Source organism: Mytilus edulis, chromosome 3 (genome assembly GCF_963676685.1).
Source record: "Mytilus edulis chromosome 3, xbMytEdul2.2, whole genome shotgun sequence".
In the NCBI taxonomy this organism is placed as follows: Eukaryota; Metazoa; Mollusca; class Bivalvia; order Mytilida; family Mytilidae; genus Mytilus; species Mytilus edulis.
Window position 1 is genome coordinate 26,059,344 of NC_092346.1, and position 14,478 is coordinate 26,073,821.

General features: G+C 32.8%; 2 protein-coding genes across 2 annotated transcripts; one reads left to right on the forward strand and one right to left on the reverse strand.

Moving 5' to 3' along the window:
• Positions 1-1,072: 1,072 nt before the first annotated feature.
• On the forward strand, positions 1,073-5,048 carry LOC139516079 (mammalian ependymin-related protein 1-like). Its single transcript, XM_071305898.1, has 5 exons — positions 1,073-1,228; positions 2,037-2,071; positions 3,148-3,282; positions 3,978-4,252; positions 4,753-5,048. Exons 1-5 carry the CDS (start codon positions 1,165-1,167, stop codon positions 4,820-4,822), a joined length of 579 nt encoding a protein of 192 aa, XP_071161999.1. The 5' UTR covers positions 1,073-1,164; the 3' UTR covers positions 4,823-5,048.
• Positions 5,049-6,541: 1,493 nt separating this feature from the next.
• On the reverse strand, positions 6,542-7,562 carry LOC139514815 (uncharacterized). Its single transcript, XM_071304432.1, has one exon. It carries the CDS (start codon positions 7,237-7,239, stop codon positions 6,583-6,585), a length of 657 nt encoding a protein of 218 aa, XP_071160533.1. The 5' UTR covers positions 7,240-7,562; the 3' UTR covers positions 6,542-6,582.
• Between the last annotated feature and the right edge of the window lie 6,916 nt (positions 7,563-14,478).

Genomic DNA, 14,478 nt, shown 5'->3' on the forward strand with positions numbered 1-14,478 from the left:
CTCTGTATTTATTTCATACCAGTGACATTTTTAAAAAGTCATCCAATCTTGACTTAAATTTACAGTAAAACAGCCCATGTTTGTACTTTACATTTTTTATCCGAATATGGCTTATTTCCTATCAAATCACCAGCTTGACAGATTTTGATTATCAAAAAAATGTACAATAATTACATCGTTAACTTTAACCAAATTATGCTATCATGTATTGATTTTCGTATACAAATTAATTACTTCCTTTTGTTAGCGACGTTTTTAAGAGAATTTTTTTGACAAAAAATATAAAAGTATTCTTTTTTGTATCAAAAGCCTTCCGAAACAACATGTAGCACTTTATAGCATTGGGGCTTTATTGAAATATATTTAATTGATGTTGATCCTTGTAGTGTTACAACCACCGGAGAGATTTATCCTTCCTAATAAATAATAAATGAGCGCAAAGAATGGAACACACTGTGTTGCAAATAATGCTATCCTTTATTTTTGTTCTCCACAGAATAAACTTCATTTCACCATTCATCAAGTCTCAATATTCAATTACATCAATTCAAGGCCGGGCAAAAGATAACCCTTTGATTTTGTTAAAATGAGTATATAGCCGTCGAGTGACTTGCATGACGTATCTTATTGCAATTCCTTAATGTGGTTATTTGAGAAATAGTTATAGTTTTAAATACGTTCTATATGGGTTTCTGCTGAATAAAGATGGAAATTCCCAAAATTGAGATTTTGAAAGGTGCATTCAATAACTACATACACAGCCAGTTTGTTTTTAAACAATCTATGAGATTACAAGAGCAGAACAAGTCCTGACTTGCTAAAGGAGAAGAAAAACTTATTTTTACTGATGTACATTTGTCCTTGATTTTAATAGTTATATCGTCCTAAAGATTGTACCCAAAACATATCTCTAAGTACATCGCATGTGGATAACGATATTTTGATCACTCATGTTCTTCAATGGATAACAAATGTGTCCTGAAGATTATTTCTCAATTTGGGTTGAAATGTTTCTGTCGCCAAGCAAGCGACTAACCCATCATTTTGCTCTGGATTCTACCCAGATAAGTAGAAAAATCAGTCAAGGGTGTACAGATAAGATAGATCTGAAATATATACATAATTCTCAGTTCCCTTACCTGTTTTGACCAAACTATCTCCATCATGAAAGTCTTCATTGCCATTTGCTGTTTGGTGGCTGTGTTTGGGCAGGAGCCACCGCCATGTGGTAAGTTTTTATTGCATTAATTTTTATAATAAGATATTAAATTGATAAATTTTCCAAAACAAAACTGTCCCAAAAAAACTGAAACCTCCATTGTCGGGCACACGCAGGGGCCAGGCCAAATAGAGCTGTCCTATGGATTCAAGCCTGTCTGAATCAAAACCACATTAAAAATATGACCAATCAACCATCAACGTAAATATCAGTCATTGCTGAGACATTTTGACTTCATTATCTACAATACTAAAATATTCGATTGTATATGTATAGTGGCTGTTTTTACTTTACTATTACGTTACGAATCTATTACACCGTCCAACTTTCGAATAACTAATCGTAAAACACATCGTAATCCTTGTTGTAAAAGTTATTTAGTCACCAGGAAATATGACGAAAAAAAATCACTTTATGACATTGGGAATTTGGTATATGCAATAATGAATTTAATATCCTGAGCATATGTACTGTGGAGTAGGGAAATAACTGTTAAAGTTTGTCTTCTAAAAAATATAATACAAGCATTGCGACCACCTTCGCCGACGGAATACAAAACGCATTGCAGTTCCACAAAACATTAGAATTAAAACCAAAGGCAGAGCCATATGAACCACATTCACTTGCAAATTTCAGAATTTTCAGCACTTGTTTAAAAGGTTGTGAATTCATGGTTAATAATGTAATATAAAAGTTGGACATAGCTGTATCGTTTTAGTAAATTTTCTATTTCATAGTATGTGTAGTGTCAGAAAAATTATTGTTATAGTTATAGTGTCATTTCTCTACAAAACATATTTTTTTATTCGCATTCCAGAATCACCAAAACAATGGGAAGGCCGACGTGTGGCGGTAAGTAGGCAATGAAATTACTAATCACAATTTGATAGGGCCTTCTCGTACGTCGTACGTCTTTAAAAACAACAAAAAATACAACTCACCATTAAGTCATATTCTTCTAAAGATAAAAGGTGGTACAGCTAACAGCAACATAATTATCTGATAAAAACCTTCATATAAGCTTTCCATCACTCCTACTTTTATAGAACACAACAAAAATCATAGTGTCATAAAAGACAATATAAAACGGATTCGAAAGGTACCAAAAAGGACATGCAAACTCATAAGTCGGAAATAAACTGACAACGCCATTGGAAAAACAAAACCGAAAAAGACCAAGAGACAACAGTATACAAAACACAACATAGAAAATCAAAGATTGAGCTTCACGAACCAAACAAAAAACTAGGGTTGCTCTATAAAATAAAGCCATTTTAAGGATGCTCTATAAAATAAAGCCATTTTAAGGATGCTCTATAAAATAAAGCCATTTTAAGGATGCTCTATAAAATAAAGCCATTTTAAGGATGCTCTATAAAATAAAGCCATTTTAAGGATGCTCTATAAAATGAAGCCATTTTAAGGATGCTCTATAAAATAAAGCCATTTTAAGGATGCTCTATAAAATAAAGCCATTTTAAGGATGCTCTATAAAATAAAGCCATTTTAAGGATGCTCTATAAAATAAAGCCATTTTAAGGATGCTCAAATCTCACATAAATCCTCTAACAACATATAAATCAAGGTAAATGACTGTAACTCCAATGCCAGAGAAACCGGATGCTTTGACAGAACAGCTTTTCGTATGCAGCCATCACTTGCCATATGGATCCGCAGTCAGTTACAAAAGTCTCATCCAAAAAAATGACACATTCAAAAAAATCAAACATATTAAGCTTAATGTATATATGATTCAGAAAGTCAGACGAGCGTTTCTTCTACATAAGACTCGTAAGTGTTGCTAAAACCAAAGCAGGCGACAAGCAATTCAAAAAAGAGGTATCTTCTATTGTTATTAATACTTAATGTTCAATATAACTATAATCCAATTTCTGATTTTAATTGTTGTCATTCAAAATCTAATTCAGTATGACAGGTCTAAAATGTTTGAGGAAAGATCAAAGGTCAGCTACGATGAAACAAACGAAAGAGTGAGGATTATAGAAGAAGTAGAAATTGGTCAGGACAGAGACTACTACGATGTTCTATACCTCCATAACATTGTGAGTAAATTGGCGAAGACAGAGATATAGTTACTATATTCTTTACATCCATAACATGTTAAGTAAATAAGGACACAGAGATTACGACGATGGTCTATACCTCCACAAGTAAGAAAATTGATGAAATCGGAGATTACCTAAACGTTCTTCGCCTTTTAAACATTTTAATTAAAATGCTAGAGCATGTACTACTACGATGTTTTATACCTTCAAGACATTGTTAGTAAATAATAGGCAACGATAGTAAACTGGTGTTAAAAGTCACCAAGATTATACATTGGTACGCCAGACAACCTTCTATTATTCGTTTACATAAGACTCATGAATGCTGCTGGAATCAAAATACTTAAAAGGTTTAAATATTGACTTTTTCAGTGCTCTTCAACTTCGTTCTTCTAAGAACGCAGTCGAAGAGCACTGAAAACCAAACATTCATAAAAGTTGTGCCAAATATGATAAGTACAGTTTCATAAATCTATTCTTATTCAAAAACCTGGATTTTATGTAACATTTCATTAGTTTAGATCGAAATTTTGCAAACATTTTGGAGAATGATTTCCAAGAACTGTTTGAAGATAACTAGGGGAAATCAGCAACCGTAGGTATACTCGTTAGTATATATAAGTTCATATATAACATATTTACTATTGTCATAAATTTACAGTTTTAAAAATAATGCATTGATATTTTTACAGGGAAAAGAATACAGATTAAATTTCAAAACGCGTCAATGTAATGTAACAGAACTGACAAGACCATTTAGACCTTTTGGAGTACCTCCAGGGGCAGAGTTTGAAGGATCTGCAACTCTCGGGGTATCAGGTCTACCCGGAGAGTTTATTACCATAGAAAACTTTTCAGGAGATTTAATGCGTGAAAAGGCACGGTACTTTGGTCTTGTTACATCCCCTGACTGCTATCCTGTTCAAACCAACTTCATGAGCACCGACACCGGTTTAGTTACCATGTCGTAAGTATTTTTTGTTGACAAATGCTGTATTTTCATTTAAAGACATACTTTTAGTATTATTAATCCTGTTCCAAGTAATGATTTTTTATGTTTGTATTTGTGTTTAAAAAAAATGGGGATTGTCAATTGAAAAGAAAAATTTATTTTTACATGTTGATCCACCTAGTTCTTAGTTATGATCTTTAATTTTTGTATTGGCCTTGTTAAATGAAACTAATGGGAGATTGTTCATTAAAAAAACTTTTTTCATATGGAACACCTTTAAAATCTGAGGTTTAGCGTCCTTATTAAATGGCCCGGGAAAAAGTGTCGAGGAATCGAAGTAAGTTTACACACGTTAAGTATTATTTACCTCCTAATTGTATGGATTTACATTGGAGCGACTATTAACTTGATTTACTTTTCTTCTATTCCTTATTTTAGTTGTTATTTACTAATAAGTTCAAGTAAATCAAACTAAACTGAATTTTGTCTAATAGTATAAATTAACTTTCTTTTAGATTCTATGACATCAACGTTGGAATCACAGATCCAAATGTCTTTATTCCACCTCCAGAATGCTTTAAATAAAGTTATAGAATATTACCACAATAGTTTACAGTGTAAAAAAAAAACTAAACGTTGCATATCTCATTTTTGAATGTGTGTCATGATAGTTTGCGTTACATTTTATAAATAAAAATAAATGTATACCCATAAGAGTATCGTATGTGCGCAAAATACTGTAAGTTATGATTGTGAAAAAAAAACATCAATGAAGCAGATGGTCAGTTTCCTAATAAAGGTTGATTTTGTTTTTATTTGTTATCACTCATTTCATGTTCTTATTCGATATTTCAATAAGTTTGAGTATTTAACAGTTAAACAGGTTTTATTTACTTCTTATTTATTTCTTTTTCTTGTGTGTGTATTTTTTCTGAAGATCTGTTGTAGATTATGAATTGAAGTAAAATGGAATCCTAGGAAAAAAGAATAACAAAAATACCGAACTCCGAGGCTTACCCTTCCGGAGCACCTGAGATCACCCCTAGTTTTTGGTGGGGTTCGTGTTGTTTATTCTTTAGTTTTCTATGTTGTGTCATGTGTACTATTGTTTTTCTGTTTGTCTTTTTTCATTTTTAGCCATGGCGTTGTCAGTTTGTTTTAGATTTATGAGTTTGACTGTCCCTTTGGTATCTTTCGTCCCTCTTTTAAAGGGGTCAATCAATGTAATACATCGAGACAAAAAAAACTAAGATTACATAATGCAATGTCAGAGTAAGAGATAAACGAAAGAACACAAAAAAAAAGCAGTCCACAAAACTCTGCACAATATAAATGTTTGAATAACGCTTAAAAGGCAAGTCTCTGAGAAGCCTTAATTCATGATAAGTCTCGTGCATTGGTCATGTTTTAAAGTTTAGTATAATTGAGGTAAATTTTGAGGTAAAAAAGTACCGTGACACGTCTTATAGTAATGTGAATTCACACTAAAATATAAGAGAAAACAAACGTTAATTTCTCGGTTATATTTATATAAATAAGACCGTTGGTTTTCCTGTTCGAATAGTCTTACACTATTCACTTTCATTTTTCTCAAATACTGATTTCTCAATTTTTATGCAATAATATATGTGAAAGGATTAAGTTTTTTCTACATATCCAACCAGTATGTACAGTTTCCACGACCTTGAATATCTATTTGATTTTTTTTAAAAGTAAACCTTAGATGAACTCGTGTGCAAGTACTTTGAGGATCTTTTAATATTGTGTCATTTTTCTAATAGATCCAATATTGACTTTGCTGATTATTGTATAGTGATGGCTCTTTTAACATGATTTTGCACGTTACTCTCCAAAACCTGGCACAATGATGTAAAAAAGTATTAACAAAACTACCGAACTCCAAGGAAAATTCAAAAAGGAGCAGGTAAAAAAAAACTGACAATCTCAGGCGGTAGTATTTTTCAAACAAGAATGGTAAACAATGGTCATATTCCTTATAACAGCACTTCATAAAAACTAATTGTACACATACGTTGGGAAGTTATAAACAATCCCTATTGACATAATAGTCTTAATAGTTGTGATAAAATTGACAATAATACTTTTCTTTTTCAATTATCGAGTCTGGTATTTTAAATCACATTCGTAAAGAAATAAAAGAAACCAATAAAATGTATACATAAATGTTGTAAACTGTGAAAATATATTACGAAAGTCTTGAAATTGGACGTTAAGCAACCAACAATCATTATATTACGAAAGTTGAATATAATGATGACAATATCATGATAAAAAAAAAAGAACACGTATTTACCGATTTATTATATGAACTAAGAAATATTCCATCATAAACTCTCGTCCAATGGTAATAATCGAACAGGATATTTTATACGTCTTATAGGCGTAGGTTTTCCATAGTTTGTTTCCCATAGAGGTGGTTTCTGTTTCAGTTGTTCCATTCGACGCCTTTTCATTTCCTGTTTTAGAATTTCCTCTCGTCTTTCGGCTCGAAGACGAGAAGTTCCAGCATTAAGCAACGTGGAATTTTCCATAGACAACCGTACTACATCACTTAGATCTTTTTTCTTCTTTTTCCAAGAAATCCACGTTGTATCTTCGGGTTCCAGTCTAAATCCTATGGTATGATAAGAATCCGGAGCAGTGCAGGGGAAATGTGGGCACTGTCGGTCTCTAAGGACTCCATAAACACAAGAAACACTCCTTCGTATACTCTGTCGTGAATCTGGGGTCACTGATAATCTACCGTACATTGAACTTGAAGTTATCCTAGGAAAAGCTACGCCTGCCCTGCTATTTTCAAATTCCAAATTTTCCAATTGTTTCTTCACTAATTTGATAGAATTTTCCATCTTATCCTTTTGAATATTGCATTTCTTGTCAATCGAATGTAAATGGTGTTCCATCTGATTTTCACAAACTCTTCGAATCTTTCTGAATTTTAGCTCGGGACTAATATTCAAAACTCTGTTCTTCTGCTTCATTTTTATTCCGAATGCGATAATATCCTTTAATTTATTCAAATTCTCGACCAAACTTCAAAGCTATTTGCACATGTAACATATTGCAATATTTTAACCTTTTTAAAATCTAGCTCCGAGTTCAAAGCATTTTTTAAGAGTAAAAGTATAATTTTTCTTGATGCATCCAAGCAAATACTAATGAAAGTTTAAATTCGCCAATCACTCTCTACCTGTGCTTAGTTTCTTTTACAATAGTCTATCAACTGTCGATAGAAGCCACAATACGTAAGCAAACATTATACAATTTATATAGTATATATAAACGCAACTGCCAAGTGTGAAAACATTGAGAAATTTATATCTGCATTCTCTATACAAATGTAAATGAACTTGGGCTTTATGCTATTAATCTATCACTTCAAGGGAATTTATAAAGCTAATAAATTAATATAAAATGGAAACTTTGTAAATTAAACATTTGATGGATAATATTGTTTAGTTATGGACATTTTTTGAATATATGTATTGACATAATCTATATAAACCCTGTTTGCATAAAACATTACAGCAGAATTTGGTCCTAAATGGTAAACAATGTATACACATTCAATACTAAAATTTAAATATTGAAAATTTGATGCAGAAAGAGAAAAATCAATAAGAGTTTTCTAATAAAATTGTATGTTAAAGGGGAATACTATTGATTGAGGACAACGAAACAATAGAAATCTATAGTATTGAAACCACGATTCAATAGAGAATTATTACACTCGGTTTAAAGATATCATTGAAAGTTCTTTGTCTGGTTTATGTATCACCATAACCGTTTAACATTATTTCCAGCTCAACGGAAATTGAAGGATAAAAGGAGAATATACAAAATAAGACGGGCCTCATTTTGTAAACCCACAATTTGACAATTGTAGTATAAAAAACAATTACAAACAAAGAGAACGTTTTCAAGATTTTGAATACATGTGTGAAAGTGTGGCAAAATGTTCAATGCCTGTTATCTCTGTAGATGAGAAGACACTATAAATAAATTTGTGAAATTATGTCTAATCCTATTTGAATCAATGATCCAATAAAATGATAATATAAACTTATCTTTAAATTCGTCATAATTTCTTAGGTACTATTTTTTGTGGACTTTATTGGCAATGACAAATCGTCATTTTTTTTATAATAAAATATATCAAGTTTTCTACTGACGTGTCAAAAGTACGAAATCAAGAATCAACAAAATATCAATTTTCATAACTCCAAGAAAAATTCTAACCTACAAATATACAGAATATAGTGAGACAATAAACCGTTTAAATGGTATTTTTTAACACGTTGTAATTTTTTAAAAGCTTAGAATGACTCTTATCGTGAATAATCTATAAGTTTTCTTTAATTTAATTGATATCGTATTTCAGTTGTTGTGGAAGCTGAGAAACCATGGACAGCAATGTATCCAGGTGTTAATAAGTAATTGGATGCCAGAATACAATGGCTAGAACAATCCATAGAATTACTTTCTTTCTTTTGTTCATACTTTTCGTCTATTTGCGAACAACAGTACTGTGTAACATTATACTAAATAAACTTTTTATCATATAGATTTATAGGGCAATACTCATTAGATATTTGCTAAGTGAACTTTAAATCTGATTTATAGACCATTGAATAATTATCTGCACTATATATACATATATTACTTGTTGAAGTGAGATTGTAAATTATGACTATTCATCTCCATGACGGATGTATTAGAAAGGATATGGGGCAGTGGCGGATGCAGGAATTTTCGAAAGGGGGGGTGCTAGCCCAGGGCAAAGGGGGGGGGTGCAAAACATATGTCCCGATTCAAATGCATTGATCGGCCAAAATAAAGGGGGGGTGCGCACCCTCGGAACCCCCCCCTCTGGATCCGCCACTGTGGGGTTTGTAACTCTTTCCTAGGTAAATTTCTAGAAGAAAAATATAATAATAAGTAGACATGGGCTAACTGTTTCTCCAAGTTGAAAGTCCAACAGAAAAGTAATTCCCATCAAAGTTTGTGAAATCAGCTAATACAACGTTTAACTATGCCATAGATTACCAATAAAACTTTCGGACATGTTCATATTTGGCAGATTTATAAAAAGAAATCAGTTCCAAACATCCAAGTTTAAAAAGAAGGCATATAGGCGTGAATAAATGACTATATTATGTCAACTGCAAAATGTTATGGATTTTTTTCTTAGTCAGACATTTTTCTTTCGCGCAAAGCGAATTTAATTGGTTGTTCCCTTAGTAAAATTTATTCTCAGATCCCAGAACACTGAAATATGATAGAAATTAAATTTAAAAAGAGATACCGGTATAGATCATTTACGATATCACAACTGCATCTGCAAGTTCACAACAAATAAAGATATGACTGGAGAAAGCAGCACAGTGTAATATTCGTGACATTATTTAGTTTCTGCATGTATATGTTGATACAAATAACGGCTTTAGTAGTTTATAACTTTATACTCAATATATATCTATAATAAAGAGGGACCTCGCTGACATAATGGTCTAAGTAGTTCAACTACTACACCATAACCTCAACCCCCGCATGTATCAGGTGCGTTCGACTTAAATTTTAGTAATTGCCTATCGGTGATCAGTGAATATCTCCAGCTTCTCCAACAAACAAAAATAGACCGCCACGAAAGTGAGTTTAACAATAGAATGTGTATCTGTGATCAAGAGATCGCAACTCTATCCAAATGGTGGAACTTTCCTCAATATATTATAGAATTATAAAAAATAAACATCTTTTCAGCATTGAATCAACACAAGGGTACATAATCCTTAAGGGTACATCATCCCTTAAGAATTATGTACCCATGTGTTGATTTAATGCTTAACATATAGAAATTTGATAGAAAATCCACCACTTCCCTTCCCCTTGTACTCTCATATTTGGCAATTCAGTAATTGATAGATAGAGGATAATGGCACGCAGTGCTGGTAATGCTTTCCTTAAAACAAGTTTATAAATTTAGATATTGGTTTTAAAACAAATCAAGTAAACCTTCTAGGGTGCGCTCGACTTTAGTGACTCAGCACAATCTTTCTTGGATGCTTAGGACTTTTTGTAAAAATTAAACGCTAGCACATCATAGAAAAACAAGTGACTTATCTATGTGTAAAGGATTTTCTGCAAGAACCTTGGTTTTATTTGCCACAAAATCCCCCTTTTCTGTTAAATGCAATGAAACAATAAAAAATTATAATGCTTTGTACGAAGTTTCCCCTTGGTATATGCACACAATGGCCCATCTCTATTATTCATAATCTTTGCTGTTTTGATACTATTGCAGTTTGAAATATTTTTAATTCATATGGCTTTGTGCGGGAATTTCTCGCTACATTGAAGACCTGCTGGTGACCTTCTGTTGTTGTTTTTTTCTATGGTCGGGTTGTTGTCTCTTTGACACATTCCCCATTTCCATTCTCAATTTTAAAAGAAAGGGTCATAAACCTAAACTGAATGTTGATTTTAATTTTATAATGCTGATCAAAACATATTAACACTCTACTCAAGGTCACACAAAATGCATGTGTATGGCGTGACTACAAAACATAATAATTTATTAGAAATTTTAATTGCTTTTTTATTGCCTAGTACATACTATTTGCGTCGATTTCCGATGAGTTAATGAATACTTTACTTAGACATAATAGGTATTTCACACTCCACTAAATGATCACATTTACTTTTCTATATATTAAATGTGATGTCATTATAATCATCATTAAATTTTATATTCATCTGACATGCATCATGTCTTCAGTAAACTGTCAATTTATAAATTAAGACTTGAATGTCTGTATTGATAAATTGGGTGTAGTAAATTTTCAAGTCAATAGTTCGAATGAAAACACGACTAAATGAAATTTAATTCAATGGTGGTTTGTGAATATAATTGTATGGGGGTAACTATTAACGAACGTTTGAAAATATAAATAATTGAGGGGAGTGGTTGGAAAGGGATAGCTTCAACATAAGGGTTTAAAACGTGTGATTTCTATTTCGAAATTAAAAGTGTCTTCGTACTTATTTTAGAAACCGCAATAATTCTTAACCATCTTTTATCTTATTGTTCTTATCCATATTGTCACGAATTGTATTAGACGATAGGTGCCAAGGATGATGATTGTAATGACGCCCTAATTGATATAAGACTGTCCTAAGTCAGGAACCTGATGTTCGTTGATTGTTGTTTGTTGATGTGGTTCATAAGTGTTTCTAGTTTTGTTTATATGTATTGGACCGTTGGTTTTCCTGTTTAAATAGTTTTACACTAGTCATTGCTCGGGCTCTTTATAGCTTGCTGTTCGGTGTGAGCCAAGGCTCCGTGTTGAAGACCTATAATGGTTTACTTTTACAAATTGTGACTTGGATGAAGAATTGTGTCATTGACACTCATACCACATCTATGGTTTAGCAACCTGTACTGGTATTGGAATGGTCCCTGATGTAGTTGTTGTAATACACTCTTCATCCATGGGAGAGGAGGAAAACAACTACGGTTTAGGCTGTGACATGAAAGATTCATCTGAGTCTGTAACAACCATCATTGGAACCAAGAACGAGCTGGCCTAAGCCGGTGCCACAATAGTTGCAGTGTTTACTGGAATTGTGTTTGCTGTCAATCTCAAAAATGTTAATATCTTGGGTGTTATCTTCTGGGATCCCAAAGAACTCTTCAACGTGTCTAGTAGCCTCTTTCTTGAGGAATGGTATGGGAGAAGTTGTCTTCCTGAACCCTCTTCCTTTGATAAGCTAATTAGATGTCATCACAGAGTCTGTTATTTTACTTGTCTTGTCTCTCGAGTATTTTCTGATCTTACATCGTCGTCGATTTTTGCTTAACCACTCGGAGCTTGTACTCTATGGCTAACAACGATTTCGGATGCCTCCGTCTTCGATACCTCATAAAATCACTTTTTCAGCTGATAGCATATGGACAAATGTCAGAAAGGTATTTTTTATCAGCAGACCTATTCTTAACACATGCTATAACATGCTATAACGTGGTCCTCAAAGTCCTTCTCAGTTTCAGTCTCGGTCATCCATTCATTTGATGTGTTTGAACTTTTGATTTTGCCATTTGAATACGGAGGATCCGATTTGAATTTTCCTCGGAGTTCAAAATTCTTGTTATTTTACTTTTTGAACAGTAAATTTGGTCGAAATTATCTCGGACTTGGTCGTCTATTTCGGATACATTGTAATGGTTCACCTTATAAACCTAATAAAAGTTGATCCTGCTGTTAGCCTTTTTGTCGCCGTTAAGCAGATATGTTATATCCGAGTATTGCTTTAACTTGTAAACTTACGGAATTTCCTAAACTTACGTACAAGAAAAAAACCCAAAAAAAACACTAAGTCATTTTTATTAAATCTTTATTGGATTGTGGATGATATGGTTTTGTGCGTGTTTTGGTGATTGGAAGAAGATTACACATTTCAGATAATAGCTCACTATCAAACTGTTTTCCCTAATTGGAATAGATAATTGTTGGTACGCCGAATCTGCAATCTAGAGTAAAGGTTTTTCAAACTTTTTGTATGGTAACTCTTGATTTTTGAAAGAATATTTGGTTTACCATTTACCATTTTGTTTTACTTTATACCATGAGGTAAAATACCCAAAATACTTAATTTACCGATTTGGTTTACCATTTACCATTTTGTTTAACCATCTACCATTTAGGAAAGTACTTAAATCACCAAAAACGGAACTGACTACATTGTCATTTGAACTAAACAATTCAGAGGTTTTCCGAATGTAAAAACATAGTTAAGAATAATAAAAAGTTTTAGAGTTATCAATGTTTGAACATAGTTATAAAAGAAATATATAATAAGAAGGGTTAATTATCGGTACGATTAAAACAACGTCATCACACAATTTTAGGGGAAACAAGTTCCATTTCAAGCAACCGACATTTCGTTACAGTCTTTCTCCAATTGCAGACTGACTTACATCCATATCGAGTATGAAAGGTATAGAAATATTTGGATGTGAGAGTTTTGGCGCCCCAATGATCTTGGATTTCAATGTCTTAACTGCATGTTGACACTCTCCCGGTATATGCGACCCTTTTCTGATAATTTTTGTAGACATTTTGCCATGCCTGCAAATGTTTAACTGTAGTCAAGCCATAACTGTTTTCCATCATCCGTTCAAACGTTAAAATGAACTCATCATAGATACCAGGATTAAAATTTTATATTTACGCCAGACGCGCGTTTCGTCTACAAAAGACTCATCAGTGACGCTCGAATCAAAAAATATTTAAAAGGTCAAATAGAGTACAGGCAAGCCCAAATGGCATTTTTTTTAATTGGAAGAGGCAACGTAGTGTCGCAAACGCAGTTCTAGTGCTGCAACTCTCTTCTACCTGTACCTGCCAATAACCTGAACTAAGATCTAAAGTTGAGAACAACTTGTTGCAAGTAAGCTGTTCCAATGAATCGTCTTCGAGGGAATGGATACGCATCTTATACCGTAAATTTATTGATAGGACGATAATCTACACAGAAACGAGTATATCCGTCCTTTTTTTGAATTCTTTCTTTCGGCTTGATGACGCGTGTGCTAAAATATTTAAATATGTGTGTCAAGTTCTTCACTGATGGCTACCAATGTCTGCTTTCATTACATTATCAAACAAGCAAGACGTCTGTTATTTTACTTCATGCCATTGTACGAAATCTTACCCACTATACGCAATATTGGTGCCGTGACCAGGACTAAAGTTACGTGATTTTGAATGCTAATGCACTCGGAGTTTGTGATTTTGGTAATTTTCGCAGTCACATTCAGTAATAAAATGTGAGTCTGCAGAAATTTTCATTGGTAGCTGTAGTCACATGTTTTACGATATACATTTGACATTTACCTCTTTTCATAGACAAATGGTTAGCGCTAAGTTTTCGTGAGTTGGTCAGTTTCTCACATTCATTTGCACTATGAGTAAAAGGTAAGTTTTATTTAATTTTAGGAATGATTCCGAGTTGTAAATATCAGTATGGAAGTGTTCATCTGATCTTGATAACATGTTAATGGTTCATCGACTGTTTTTAGTTTTCATGATTAATAGATTTAGATAATATAAATTATAGATCAACTATTCTTAATATAAAGAAAGTATTTAAGATGTATATGTCGGTCTTAGAGGGTTCCTCTGACTATGACCTCATTATAAGTCTCACATGGGAGCCTTTTC